The 14,535-nt window shown below is 37.7% G+C and overlaps 2 protein-coding genes across 2 annotated transcripts; both read right to left on the bottom strand.

Annotated features, from left to right (window-relative positions):
• Positions 1-1,834: 1,834 nt before the first annotated feature.
• On the bottom strand, positions 1,835-4,245 carry LOC143449909 (microfibril-associated glycoprotein 4-like). Its single transcript, XM_076950246.1, has 7 exons — positions 3,911-4,245; positions 3,671-3,828; positions 3,278-3,374; positions 3,101-3,197; positions 2,709-2,834; positions 2,442-2,594; positions 1,835-1,886 (listed from the first exon to the last, which is right to left on the bottom strand). The coding sequence occupies exons 1-7, from the start codon at positions 4,203-4,205 to the stop codon at positions 1,850-1,852; spliced, it is 963 nt and encodes a 320-aa protein (XP_076806361.1). The 5' UTR covers positions 4,206-4,245; the 3' UTR covers positions 1,835-1,849.
• Positions 4,246-6,318: 2,073 nt separating this feature from the next.
• Positions 6,319-11,910, bottom strand: LOC143449908 (calcium/calmodulin-dependent protein kinase type 1D-like). The gene is made up of 11 exons (XM_076950245.1): positions 11,777-11,910; positions 11,401-11,532; positions 10,404-10,478; positions 9,888-10,026; positions 9,396-9,522; positions 8,644-8,719; positions 8,462-8,574; positions 8,309-8,387; positions 7,737-7,824; positions 7,581-7,665; positions 6,319-7,309 (listed from the first exon to the last, which is right to left on the bottom strand). The coding sequence occupies exons 1-10, from the start codon at positions 11,854-11,856 to the stop codon at positions 7,594-7,596; spliced, it is 981 nt and encodes a 326-aa protein (XP_076806360.1). The 5' UTR covers positions 11,857-11,910; the 3' UTR covers positions 6,319-7,309; positions 7,581-7,593.
• Between the last annotated feature and the right edge of the window lie 2,625 nt (positions 11,911-14,535).

The raw sequence follows: 14,535 nt of genomic DNA, 5'->3' as shown, positions 1-14,535 counted from the left end.
ATTCAGTCAACTTCGAATGCAACAATGACCGACGAACAAAGCACTCCAGTGAAAACACTTTGTCGGTATTTGGACATTCAGTAATGATTTTTGTTTGTTTTTTTTCTCTATGTAGTATATATTATAGCGTTATTGTGTAGTTTACCTTAATTGATGGTGGCTTAGTTGCCATACTCTCTAAACGGTTTAAGTCATGCCGTGGAGAAATATTTCTTTGTGTTATTTTGTTATGCTTTAAAACATAGCGGTTGTTTTCGAAGGTTAAACAAATGCCCAAGGCTAACACCGATACACTATGTTGAATGTCAATTACAAAACGTATTTGACTAATTTTATATATATGTTTTGCAAAACGCGTATTTCCAAGTGAAATATTCACGCAGCTACACTGGGAAAACCAGACGCTGTAATATGATTGAATGGTCTTATATTTGAAAATGCCTAGCGCAAATTTCTCTTATGTTGATCAGAACGCGTGAACATACGAAACTTTTATACCATACGTTGTTTACGGAAACGGCGTGAAGAAACGTGAGATGAAACATTTGCCGACGTTTCCTGATTTTGCAAGCATTCGCGTGACGTGTCAGGATATTCTGTTTTCTATTTAAAGTCGTGACATAAATGTCATCATTGTTTGTTTTGTATACTAATTTTGCTATGTGATCTACATTTTACGTGTTATATTGACTTTTGTTATCAACACTATTGTTTTAATTATTGCTCATCGAGAATTTTTTTTATAATGATCATAAAATTCCTTTTTTTTACACAAAAAGAAATTTTCTTGCGGAAGGTTATGTGATAAATATATCAATTAATGTAATATAAAATTGTGTACGACATAGAATTCTCTTCTATGGAATCAGTGAAGCATAACACTGCGTGACGTAATCAACAGCTTGCCCTGTGCGTGCATTTTGATTCATTCAGTCTTTTTGGTTTTTACGCTCAACGGCGCAACATGTCTTTGTGCTGTTGCTGTCACAATGTTCGATCTTGATGTATTCGTTCAAAGAAGCTTCAAATATAATCAGATTATACAGTAGTCATTCCTGTGTCATTATTGCTGAAGTCTATCAAAGTTCACTGTTAAGATATACACAAGGAAACAGACTTTGTAGTGTAAGTGGGTAAACCTTACAGGCTAAGGTACCATACACCACTTTTCATTACAGATTGAACTGAACAGTTTCGCTTCAGTGCTTTTAGCGATCCACGGATATTAAAAAATCAAAGTTTCTTGATTTAAATTTTATGAAACCTGCCTGTTGACTTTTTTTAGTTCGTCTTTGACCTATTTTTGCTGATATTGTTGTGTTTTCAGTTGCAATTATTCGTTTAAACGAGAAATGTACAGCTTAGTTTTTTAATGTTTTGTTTGGCTTCGATAATTTGTTGTTTTTTTTAAGTTTTTAACAAACAAAATACCACTTTTGACAAATACACGTAGAGGTGAATTGACCGAATTTCTTTCTTCTTAGTTTTTGTTTAAACATCTTCCCTTAAACTGGGAAACGAATTCGCATAAAGCTCCTGTAAACTCATGGCCGTCGCCAAAGCTAATGTAAAAGCAATCCTTCAAGTTGTTTTTCCAGTTTAAGGCATGTGGTTTCGGATGAGATCTTGTGTTCAAACCTTCGGTCAGTTTTGTATCTGTCGCTTTTTTACTAACATTGTCAGAAATAATTCGACACTTCATAAAAAACACCACTTTTATTTATATCAGATAATGTCACAATACAAACGGTTGGTTACAAGCTTTTTAAAAGAAAATCTTCTGTCGCGAATCACTTGGTTACTTTAATTACATTTGTGTCTTGGATAAGAAGAATCTAGCTCTAAAATTCTAATCGCAACGAAGTTTCATCTTGCTCGATCTAAGTCAGTGGTTCTCAACCTTCTGATCTTGGCGGACCCCTTTTGGTGCTGTCAAAGCAGTGGCGGACCCCTGAAGTTTAAGCAAACTAAGGGTTCTGAGACTGCACTTAAATGTTGCTTTGCTTAGTTTTACTTAATAGTCTTGGTGCACAACTGCGCTGTTCATTCACAATAACATCAAGCTATGCGGATATTTTTATTTATTTCAAAGCGTTATCTATACCTTGCTCACAACAAGCTGCTAGTTACAAGCTAAAACTGAGAAAGCGATTATGTGCAATCTCCAGCAACTTAAAATCAATGTATCCAGCTGTCTTCTCGTATAATCCGCAATCTAGTGCATCACAATAGGCCTTCCCTGCGGGTGATAAATCTCAATAAGCTTTCGTATTGTCCCATCACAATAGGCAATTAAGCAAATGTTTCAGCCTATTTCAAAAAGCAATGATAAACAGCAAAAAAATTTTAAAAACTCGTACTTTATGTTGCAAATTTCGAAGTTCTCAAGGACCCCCTGAAAACGTTTCGCGGACCCCCGGTTGAGAACCACTGATCTAAGTGGTTCATCCCATCCCTTCCAGTGATGCCATATAATGCCATGCCACGCTCCTGTTGATTGACGCATCCAGACTCCATTTAAACAAGCCTCGCAGCAATATTTCATCCACCATCCTTGATTTCCAGCGTAAGACGAAGCGCAATGGTTACTGTCACTGTCGAGAAATGAAACAAATTGAATATTTTGTTAAATAAAAATTACACGACATGTTCATTACATAATAATTAATCAATAAATTTTAGGCATAAGAGAATCAAAATATTCTTACTTGTCTTTATCATAAGTCGAAAACGGTGTATTATTACTATATCCAAAGCTGTTTCCGCTTGCATTTCCGCTATAACCGGAAACACGAAGTCGATATAAATTTTCAGCCGAATCGACCGAAAATGAACTGAAACAGAAAAGTTTTTTTTGCTTAATCTGATTCTTGCAACATTTAAACTGTGCGACCAACAATTGCGTTAAAGATACAATTTCAGTCACAACAAAAAAGATTTGACGTAATAAATATCTTCGCGGCGAAGGATCGCGAAATGCTTAGGGAGCTCCTAGAGCAGTCGCCCCCACGTCCTTCCTGAGAAGATGAAGTGGGTTATGAAGAGAGAGATTTATTATCCGACTTATATTCGGCTTAACGTTGTTTTTTTTAAACCTTACCTATAATCGGCGTGACGTTGGTTTCCATCGAAATCCCACAGCTCTATCTTGAGTCTGCATTCTCCTCCACGCGTCATCTCGTGGATGTTGTCGAGTCCTGTAAGTAATGAAGCAGGAATAATAAGAACGAAAAACATCAAAATAAAATGCGTTTAAATCGAACTAACTTCCTCTTACCAAGCCAAAATTCCCCATCAATCTGCCCAAAACCATTTGCATAATCGTTCCATCCTCGCTCGAAACTAACAGTTCCATCGATTCTTCGTTGGAAAACCTGTGACAAAGCGAGCGTTTAACCCTATTTAACGATACAAAAACCCGTCTCGCTCTGCGTAATGCGGAACAACTGATTGTGCTGCATTAATTTTCTGTCAATATCCTCCTGGTGTTTATAGAAAGTTTAGATGCAAAAGGTTTTCAACTATAAATAAGTATAAGTAAATTGGCAAAATGTAGAATGTCTTTATTTGAAGTGTTCTAACAGTGACGTCATAACCGACAGGAATGTTTTAATAAAATAGCCGAATCATTACAAATTTCCATTGAAGTTGTGAAAAGAATTCCACTCACCGTCCATCCATCGTCACAATAGACTTCAACTCCAGTCGTCAAAATATAAACTCCGTTGCTCGATGACGAAACACATGACGTAACGCGTGATGATGCAGTTGTTGTGGCAACAGTGGTTGTAGATGTGGTGCTGGGACGTGTGAGAAGTTCCTCGATTCCTGAAAAGGAATTTTCTTTGTAAAACGAGGAGTCGTTTCATAATCGGAGTCGCTTGAATATTTCTCATTGACGCAAACTTACTTGCCAGTCTGGTGACTATGTCGGTTCCTAGCGACCCCTGATCGCACGAATCACCTTGCATCCCCTTCTCCCCGACTTCCCCCTTTGCTCCCGGACTTCCGGCTTTACCTGATCTTCCGACATCACCTTTGTCTCCTTTCTGCATCCTGGAATTGGTGACCTCATCATCACAAACAGTTGTCATGACTTGACGACATTGCTGTGAGTAGACCATTGTGACGTGACAAACCAAAAGCATAAAGAAGAGATTTCCTCTGTCCATTGTTAACTTTAAGGATCTTCTCATCCATTGCATGACATCGCTTCAAACGCGCGCCCTTTATAAGCTGAAGTTGCCTTTTTTTCAACCTTGACACAGTAAAGTCCAGATTACTTAATTTTGAAAATATTTCTCGCCTTAAGCAATTTTGTTGAAAACAATTTATTTTAAGAAAACAGTAACCCACAAAATGATTGTTGAAAGTTTTGGCGCCAAAAAGGCGGAAAATCGAAGTGGAAGTCTCGTTTGTGGTTTTTCAAGTTCAAATAACATATGAGTGACGTCATAGTTAGCTTGTTTTCAAGCAAAAACTCTTTTGCAAAAGTTGATGATGACGAATGTTTGCAAAAATTAATTGATCCCTTGACCGCCGTTTGGGTCATTTTTGAGAAGTATGACGTACTTGGTAGAAATTATGTCATATACTTCTTATTTGCATGAAAGTAATGTTCAGTTTAATTGTGCTATTAAAAGTAAATCATTGCCAAGTAAATCGTTGTGGTTTAAGTTGCTGGCGTTGGTAAGTTTATTACCACAGACAACTTGATGAACAACAGACAATGATGACGCATTACGTCAATGTTTTGTGTTACGGTCACGACGGAACACGTTTTTATTACGTAGTTAAAACAATAGAAACGCCGATTATATATAATCGTATTATTCAGGATTTGCGGAAACAAAAACTTTCAACTTTGAAATATCAGCAGGATCCAAATTGGAAGGGTCCACGTTTTAAAGGTGCTTGTTTCATCGCCGATTTTCAAAGCCCACAACTACCCTGGTTTAAATTTTATATGAACGCCATTCTTGATCAAATGATGTTGTAACTTAGTGTCAGACACATCTATACTTACACGCATGTGTTTTCGTTATCAATATACAAAGCAAACTAGTAAATGTGGAGTGATGTGAAGACCAAGAATGAGGTGACATATTTCTAGCAAAGCATTTAACTAAATCGCATTGACACGTCTTCTTTATGACAGAATAATCGCCTTTTCCAAAGTTAAGGCATGTAATCTGGCAATTATATGTTCCAACTTGAACTTATTACCCGCCTTGGCGAAGAAAAACATGTTTTTGACGAAGTTTCGTCTTTGAACCGCGCCCACTACGAATACTAAATAGATGTTTTGGCGCCAAGCTCAAGTACAGCAATTTGAGAAGAGCTGAACTAGTCTTACTTAAACTGCAAAAGCTTGAACAAAATTGCTGACATCATAAAGTAGATGATTGAACAAGAAACTCAAACTGGCACCTTCTTAGTTGGCGCCACCGAACTGTTGTCAAAGATTTGGCTGAAAAAATAAATCTGAAACCGATGTTTTCAATTTTGTTTGTCAAAATGGATGTTTTTGTTCCGCAAAACACTCGCAGAATTCTACTTTCTAATCCAGTGTTTCCGAAATTTCATTGAGCCACGGCATGTCACCACGCAAACACGTCACAAAACAGTAGAAATAAAATCTAGTCTCAATTTACTGAACCAATGTGAAATTTAGGCATGTCTGGTGGGGAGAGATTTTTTCACATTGGTTGGGAACGACTGCTCTAATCCGCGCAACAAACCAGGTGACGAAGGCTGCTTCCAGAAAATGTTGTGAGCCATACACACCGTCCCGATTATTGTGTAGCCAATATGTCCTAAATACACGTCATATTATGGGGTCAGTACTTGCAAGGCAGTTAACTATTGGCTTTCAGTCTTTTGGCGCTGGAACTGTTGTTTCATACGTTTTGCTCGTTAAAAAGGATATTTGTGAAAAAGACTGTTCACAGCCGCTCGTTCAAAACCACTTTGAAGAGCTCAGACTCAATGACAATGAAGCTCGTCGCCTGACGAATCAGAAACCTTTTTGTTGTAGCTTCACTCATATACTAATGTTGTGTAGCTGTGCTAATGCTGTGAGATAGGCAGTCAATGGAGTAAGTGTATGATTGCTGAGTAACTTCACCGCGGGGGTGGAACGACAACGACCGGTATTGAATAAAGTGCGAGTCATTTGTATTTTCCCGGCAATTGTTCGCTGGTAACTGTTGAAACGAAGTTACTTCCTTCCGCTGTGACGTCATCAGCGACAGTAAAGACGTTACGTCACGGAGCGCACCTTGCCCTAAACTTTGAAAGCAACCTTCTTCTGGAGAGTCAAAGAATCTTGGCGAATATATTTTTAATTATCACGTGATTAAAGGGGGTAGCGGTAAGGCAAAAACTAAAATCCGGTTCAAACAGAATTCATTAAAAAGTTACCGCCTTGCAACTGATAGGGGGTAGTGGCACAAAGTGCAGTAAAATCTCCACATAAGATGGATAAAATACAATCAGGGTTACAGCGCAAACAATCGAAGGAAGTTATTATCGAGAGTATGAAAGCCGCTTTCACGCGGCATGTAATAGGCCGCCACGACAGCAGTGCAATGAGACGAGTTATTGCATTGAGAAGAAACACAAATACGACACGAGATGCAACATGACGGACACGATGGTCAAATATGTCGATTTCTGAATACAACAAATCTGTATAAATCATTCATAATTTCATAGAATTTCAACTAAAATCGATAAAAATGTAATTTGCACCACGACCGTTGTCATGGTGACAAAAATAAGTGAAACGTCACAACCAACAATAGCCAAGTTATCTGCTTATTCTCGCGCATTGACGAAGTTCACATCAGGCAGAGTTGTTTACGTACAAAATAGGTACTGAGGTCGCTAATACACAAATTTAGGAAAAAACTTACTTCACACAACCATAGGCGTGTTACCTTACTTGGGTTCATGAACTTTGATGTGGAATTCAACCAGCCAAGTTACTCACGCTAACATAGTCCCCATTACAGACATGTTTTGAACAGCTTACTTGATACATCAATCACAACTTCCACTTTATAAAAGTTCCATGATTAAGACGAGCCTGTAACGATTTCAGGACGACCCAACCAACACCCGTAGGTTGAATCGTCCATGGGTTGAATTGACCAACATCGTTAACGTCATAAAACTCAGATTGTGACATAGAAAGAGCAACATAACAAAATGAATCTAAAAGTGGTTGAATAAATTGCACCAGGCAGATCTCCTGTCATTGTAGCTGCCTGACAGGCGGGTTACGTCTATTTGAACACAAAGGAACCTGGAAAGAAAGTTAAGATTTTAAAGTTGGTCACTTCATTGTTTATTTGTAGACATTATCTGTGTACTTTAAATGCGAGTCAATGACCCTTAAGAAAGCAACTTTGAGAGTAAAAATAACAAGTTTTCTTAAGCGTGGATTATATGACAAACATAATTCGACGTTCGCTATACAAGCCAGCAGTTTGCTTGAAACTTTAAAAAGAATCAGAAAATGTGTTAAACATTGTTATCTTGCTGGAGTATTTATTTGAGAGAATCTAGCAACCTACCTTGCTCCAGTCTCTATGTCGCCTTTTGCGAGGCTAGGTTCAATCTCTGAATCTTATTCGTGGCACTTATAACGTTGATGGCTTGCTGGAGATGAAAATATCCATGAAATATTAATTTTTAAACCGAATTATAAAACTATAAAACCGAGGACTCACCTTCCATTTGCTGCGAGCGAAATTCTTCTGAATATTCTTGCTCACGTGATCATGGATGTTCTTGCTGCTTGCTGCGTCACCAGCGATCCTAGTTGACGTAAAACATTACACGTCATTCAGGGCCCAATGTGACAACTGATGCATGACGGCGAACCCCTTGGCTAACTTAATGCTATAACTGACAGCAATGTGAACATGAATTCTTTGCAAATCAGCTCCGTCAAAACTTTGTTTCGTATTTTCACGAAAATGTTATTTTTCGAGAAGAAATTGAGAAATACAACTATGGTTTGCCTATCGATCTTAAACTCACATTAACCAAGAACATGACCTACACGAGGTAATATGATTGCTAATATATGGCGACATCTCGATTGGAAAAGTGGTCTAATCACTGATGGAAAATCTGTGCTTTGGGATCAATGCACGACTGTTAAATCAATTATTCATGTTTCACTCTTTGCAGATTTTACATGAAATGATCCAATGACAACTAACTTGCCGTAATTACATGGTTTTTTCGACAGTTGCGTTTAAAACGTCACAACATCGGCATTTAATATCCTTCTTACCAGGGGTCCTTAAGTGCCTCGTCGCAGGTATAACGCTTCGAAGGCTGTTTTTCCATCAGACGACTGATAAACGACTTCGCTGAGAAGAAAAAATACGGCAATTTTAGGTCAAGTTTGAACCTTTTCAAAACGCATCAAACCGCACTGCACCACCTGATTGAGATATATCGTCCCAGTAGGGCGAATCGAATTCGAACTCGGCTTTCATGATCTGCTCGAACAGCTTCTGGTCGTTCTCGTCATAGAAAGGCGGATAGCCACACAACCTACACCAATGTAAAGAGTAAGTTTAAATTTATTTCGAGTGAAGACACAAATGTGGGCAGCATACGAACAGGATATAGGCGATGACTCCGATCGACCAAACGTCGACCTCCTTCCCGTACGGCTTCTGCTTCAAGACTTCAGGAGCTGAAAGAATTAAACGATTCCTGAGTCCATTTAACTTAAATTTCAGAAAATCAATTACTGTCTTAGCTTAAGAAATGGATGTTTCTACGTCATGCGTACTATCACGTCATAATAGAACTTATACCCTGATCGATTGAACGCGTTCAGACGTAATTAAAAATATGGAGGTCTAATTCTTAATTTGTCACGCAGAAGCCGCAACATCTTCATTATAATGATGTCGTGCGCCAACAGCAACCGAGCCACGACGTAAAATTTAATCAAGTCTAATGCACTGCGTTAGAGGCCCAATGTACTGTTAACTTATGCTAATAGAATAACGCCCGTGGCAAAAACTTGAAGCGAGATTTGGGTTGAATGTTTTTACAAGCGACTACAATGTTGACCTACTGCCAATGACTTATTGCTGCGTCTTATAACAACAATAAAACTACCAGATGCCCATTGCGCGGAAAGCAATCAGTTTCTTTTGAAGGTTCGGTCCCAATGGGAAAGCGCTACTGTGCGTTCCAATTTGGTAAAAGTGAATCAACAGACAGAAACGAAAAGTTATTTATGACATCATAAAGTTTAGAAAGATCATAAAAGTAGACAATCGCCGTCGAGCTGAAATTAAACATAGAATGAACACACAAAAGGGGCGACTCAGTGACATAACAATGCAACTGCAACATACCAACATAGCCTGGAGTCCCGCATGCAGTTTTAAGCATCTGTCCCTCCACCTCAACTTTGGACAAGCCGAAGTCGCTGATCATTATCTTTGAGTCGTCAGCCGTTGTGTGATAAAGGAGATTCTCCGGCTAAAATTGAAGCGAAAATCTCATTAAAATTTTATGATGCTCAGAAACCCACACCTATGTTGTACGGTATAACGCCCATGCTAAGTCATTTCATGGCCTATGTTTCACGGTAAAAGCAATCATTAGCTGCGATTTACAACGTAGAGATTGCACAGTAATTGCCTATTTCAAAGCATTAAAACCAAACCTCACTGGGCCTATGAATTATTAACAAACCAAGCACTACAACACGGCAACGTTAGCTGGAAAACACGCGGCCAACCAGAATACTTTGTCACAATACCACCGTATAAGGCTATCAATATTAATACAACACATCAAACAAGATGGGCATAATGGGAAAATTTCGGATCGGAAAATTTTACCTTCAAGTCTCTGTGTACGATGTCTTTGGTGTGCAGATAGGCTACCGCGTCTAAAATCTGGCCAATTAGGTGACTGGCATCCTTCTCTGTGTAGCTGCCTTTTTCAACAATACGATCAAACAATTCACCGCCTGACACCCTTCAAAGCAATAAACTATTCAAGAATATGTAAGTTGTTCAATTGTAAAATTAGGCAAATACTTGACGGCAAAATCAACAGTAACATAAAGTGATCGTGCTGTGACTGTTGTCAGGACATGGTTAGTGACGTATAAGTAATCGAAAAGTTTACTTCCTGTGTAGGGCTTAGGTGCATTTTACTGTTATTAGATCAGGTAGCGTGGTTTTATTTACCATAAACGTGGGTTTGGTTCACCTAATTGCCACACACTTGCAAAATCATCATATGCAAGCGTCAATCGTATACAGAAATTTTAAATCAAACATCGAACGACTGTCATGCTGTTGATTTGCGAGTTAAATGAAAGTTTGCAGAAATTTAAAAACGCAACTTACAACTGCATGACAAGATAGAGATGGGAAGGGTTGTCATATATTTCGAGTAACTGCACGATGTTGGGATGGTGAAGGCTGTAAAATAAGTGACAACCACATAATTATCATAGAACCTAAACATAGAATGACGCTTTGGCTTACAACTGACTGATTCAAAAATAAAACAGGTAGATGTGTTTGGAGCACGGCACAAGAAAAGATTCACAAAGGTACGACTAATACCATATGAAGGTGAGGGCTTGACGGACAGGAAATCAATGTTAGTTGAATTTTCTATGTGCACAGTCTATTAACAATAACCTTTCTCGCATTTATTGATCTGGTTTTGGCCTTTTGTAAAATTTAACTAAATCTATTCCACGACAGGAGGTAATGGACTAACAATATCAGTATGAAATATCTATAAGTGGAACTGTGCTGTGTTAAAATACTAAATTTTGTTAAAAAGTCTCCGGCCTTGCAAGATACACATTATTGTTTGCATCATTTATTTCCATCAATCATTGCAAAACTTTTACGGCAACTACCGGCAGTTGCTAGGAACTATGACCACAGCCATATAAATCAATGATCTGTTTCACAAACTCAACCAAAACCAGCCCCATATATCGTAGTGAAGTATACCATCTGTAAAATATTATGGAGGTTCTAGCCTCAGTTGAGTAATCGAAAGATGTGTGCCTGACCAAAACTTGTTGCTTTAAATAAAAACGTAGTGTTTAAACTGGGCAAGTGTTTACAGTGCAATAAAACAGGACATTTAAATCAATGGTAACAAAATACGATATAAATAAAGTACAGTGGGTGCAGACTAGAATTATCATACCAAGTACGGTCATAATAAAAAAAGATAATTAAATTTATCTGTATTTTAATATATGCAGTATGGTAACCACGAGTCATGTAAATACACTCACAATACATGTGTAATATTTATAGTTAAAAAAGTTGTCAAGTAAGCAACAACTATTTCCGCAGCATATAAAACCCTAATTACCTTTTAAGAACAGAAATCTCATTGTTTATGCTATCCTCTTTTCCTCGAAGAACCTTTCTTGGGATGCACTTCACCGCCACCATGCTGCCATTTTTACGATGTTCTGCCAACCAGACCTTTGAAAAGGCACCCCTGAAAATTTAATTTACAAATTTACGTTTGATTTAGTAATCTTTACCCTTGGACCGGGAAAAGTATTTTCACAACTTAAACCCAGCAACGATTCCACATAGCCCGAGACAAAATTTCCTTCATATGTATATATTTACATTATATATAAATAAAAAAGCTGTTTTGTCTCACAGATTATCTGATTAATGCTATACAATAATATTACAACCCAATGGAATGCTTTGAAAACAATTAAAAAACTTACGTTCCAAGCACTGTCTTCAGAGTATACTCCGTCCGTATATCTACCCTCTTGGTACCGGCCTTACTTCCAGGGCTTGACATTTTAGAAAGATTTACCAATATGCTTTTTGCATAATTACACTATGTAGAAATGCTGCGATAACAGAAATAAAAACTTGGTTTTTAGGAAGAGTTGTCTTAATAACGAGATCACAATAAATTAGATCACAAGCAAATTAACACGAATACAAAGATTGACTGGCTTATAACATACTAATAATATATTATACTAAGTCTACTATGAATAGTTAGGAGACTCAAAATGAAAAATCTTTCACTAAATTCTTGTTTTTTTGCCTTTCATACAACTGTTCGTGGAGTGTTGTTGGCTTGATTACGCAAACACCATTCACACAGAGAATATTTGAAGGTTTTAGGTATATTTCATATGCAAAATTATATCATATATATATTTGGAAAATACTGTACTTTAGGAATGACAAACGTTTCCAAAATACAACAATTAACAGTTGTCCAAGTTGTTATAAATTAATGTGTGCATATTGATACCAATCCCTACACCATGTCTGCTGTCTACCATGTCTCAGGCTATAAGCCTATGCTCTAAAACACTAGGTGCAAAATGGTTAAACACAATATCCTTTCAAGGTACTGTAAACACTGTTGTACCCATTGCTACAAATCAATTAGCGATCATGGCACAGATTGCACAACATGGCGGTTTTAAATGAGATTTTTATACTTGCAGAAAGACAAAAATTGTTGTGAAAACATGTGCGGATGGCTCAACTTTTGCCTAATCATACATTAGAGGACAAAACAACAAAATTTACCAATTTACTTACAAATCAGCATAAATGTGAAAAAAAACAATTATGTCTCTTTAAGGTAACTGGCAAAACCAATCACTGCAGTGAACACTGACCAGTTGTACGCATCCATGTGAACCATGGCAACTGTACCCTTGAGATTTTTGAAGATTGTGATTGCTGCACCAGAATGTTTCACATTTACCTCTCGAAAACGGAGCCCAAAGGCTCAGCGTTTCGTCTAACAGACTGCAAAATGCACCTGGTGCACCATTTTGCACTCAGCGCAACCCAATTTTAGCCTTCCTGCACCCACAAGATCTTATAGAGAAGTGTCATGTGCACATTTTTCACTATATTGATTTATAACTTGCCTTGCTGGTCGTTTTTACTTTCAATCTTTCTAAATTAGACCAATTACCAATTTGCAAGATTACTTTAGGCAAACAACAACAGGATGATTCAAACATTTGCTGTTTAAAGCGAAAAATCCCCAGATCAAAAGCATAACAAAAGTTGTGCGTGAATCGCTGAGTAAAAAGATCATGGTCGTTTTGCTGTGCTTTTACAACTTTAATTTATCACACACAAACATGTGTAATCTATAACCTTTGTACCACCCAGAGTTTAATGTACGACAGTGATGTTTGCAGAGACACAGATTTTTGTGTTAGCCGCGTGAGGACTCAATTCTGTTTAATATTAAATAATATAAACTGACATTTAAACAACCAACTTTATCTTGCTTGTTAATAAGTCGACCCATAAGTGGAGATGTTAGCGTGCACGTTGAAGAATCTCATGTGTGCGTCCGACACACTTTGTACAAGGCTACATACAGCTGTACCTGTACATTGTTACTGATCTTACCACACAAGTCAAGTCAATCCAGGCTGATCAGATAGCCTAAACGATTTTAATTTCGGATTTTTGCTAAGGTCTAATGGAGTAGTGAGAAGCAAGTGCCATTAGACCAGCTAAAACATTTGCATTATCATAGCGTCTAGGCTATAGCAGGTGACGATATAGGCTTTATAACACACATAACATGTGGAATTGGTGGCCGTGTTTTGATCCTACCGTCTTATAGCACAAATCTGTTGTTGCTATCTTGCTCATTTCAAGCACTTGAGCTTTGCCACTTTTTCTTGTTTGTTAATTCTTCGTGAACATGTGTTTTTTTGGGCTATAAATAAATCGTCGTAACGGTTAGAATCGTAACTTTCGTTCGGCAATATTATTGGCGAAAAATAAACAATGCAATAGAAGATAGGGTTGTACCGATGAACCGGAAGCCTAAACAAAACCTCCAACCATTTAACCACCTCATTGTGATAAAATAACCGCGCTATGCCAACAAACTACTCTCTTATTTTGTTAGGAAACAAAGGTGATACTAGAACTAGAAGATGCTTCATCATTAGATCAGCTGCTTCCTTAACCAAAGCATTGCAACCCTGAGCTGCAAATATGCGAGCACAAACGAGAGAGGGAGTGGAACCTTCTTCGTTCAACCGTTGATCAAATCTGCTATTGCGGTCAAAACACGAAGGTTTTATCAAGCTTCTGCTATTATTACGTAAATAACGGCCAAAGTAACGTATGGGCGTGGTAATGTAAAAATCTAATCTAACTACTACAGTTTTTCACTCAAAAGTTTCCAAAACTTACATAAGACTGTTTTAGCTCAAACTCACCTCCCTTTTGCTTGGTAAATATAAGATGTCTATGAAGCCGATTTCGATTAGAGTCGTAACGGAGAAAGAAAATAATTGGAGTGTCTTGGTTTTGGAGGATATGGCGGTTTGGAGCCACGTTAAGATACAATTATGATTTGTCTTAAGACGTCACTATGATTTTTATGCTATTCTTATTAATTCACTTCTTTTGAGATTCATGGGAGTGTTACGTTTTTTTAGTATTGTATTTAGATCAGTGCCTTGCTTGACAC

This window comes from Clavelina lepadiformis, chromosome 3 (genome assembly GCF_947623445.1).
Source record: "Clavelina lepadiformis chromosome 3, kaClaLepa1.1, whole genome shotgun sequence".
NCBI classification, from domain to species: domain Eukaryota; kingdom Metazoa; phylum Chordata; class Ascidiacea; order Aplousobranchia; family Clavelinidae; genus Clavelina; species Clavelina lepadiformis.
This window is presented reverse-complemented; position numbering and strand designations above follow the sequence as displayed.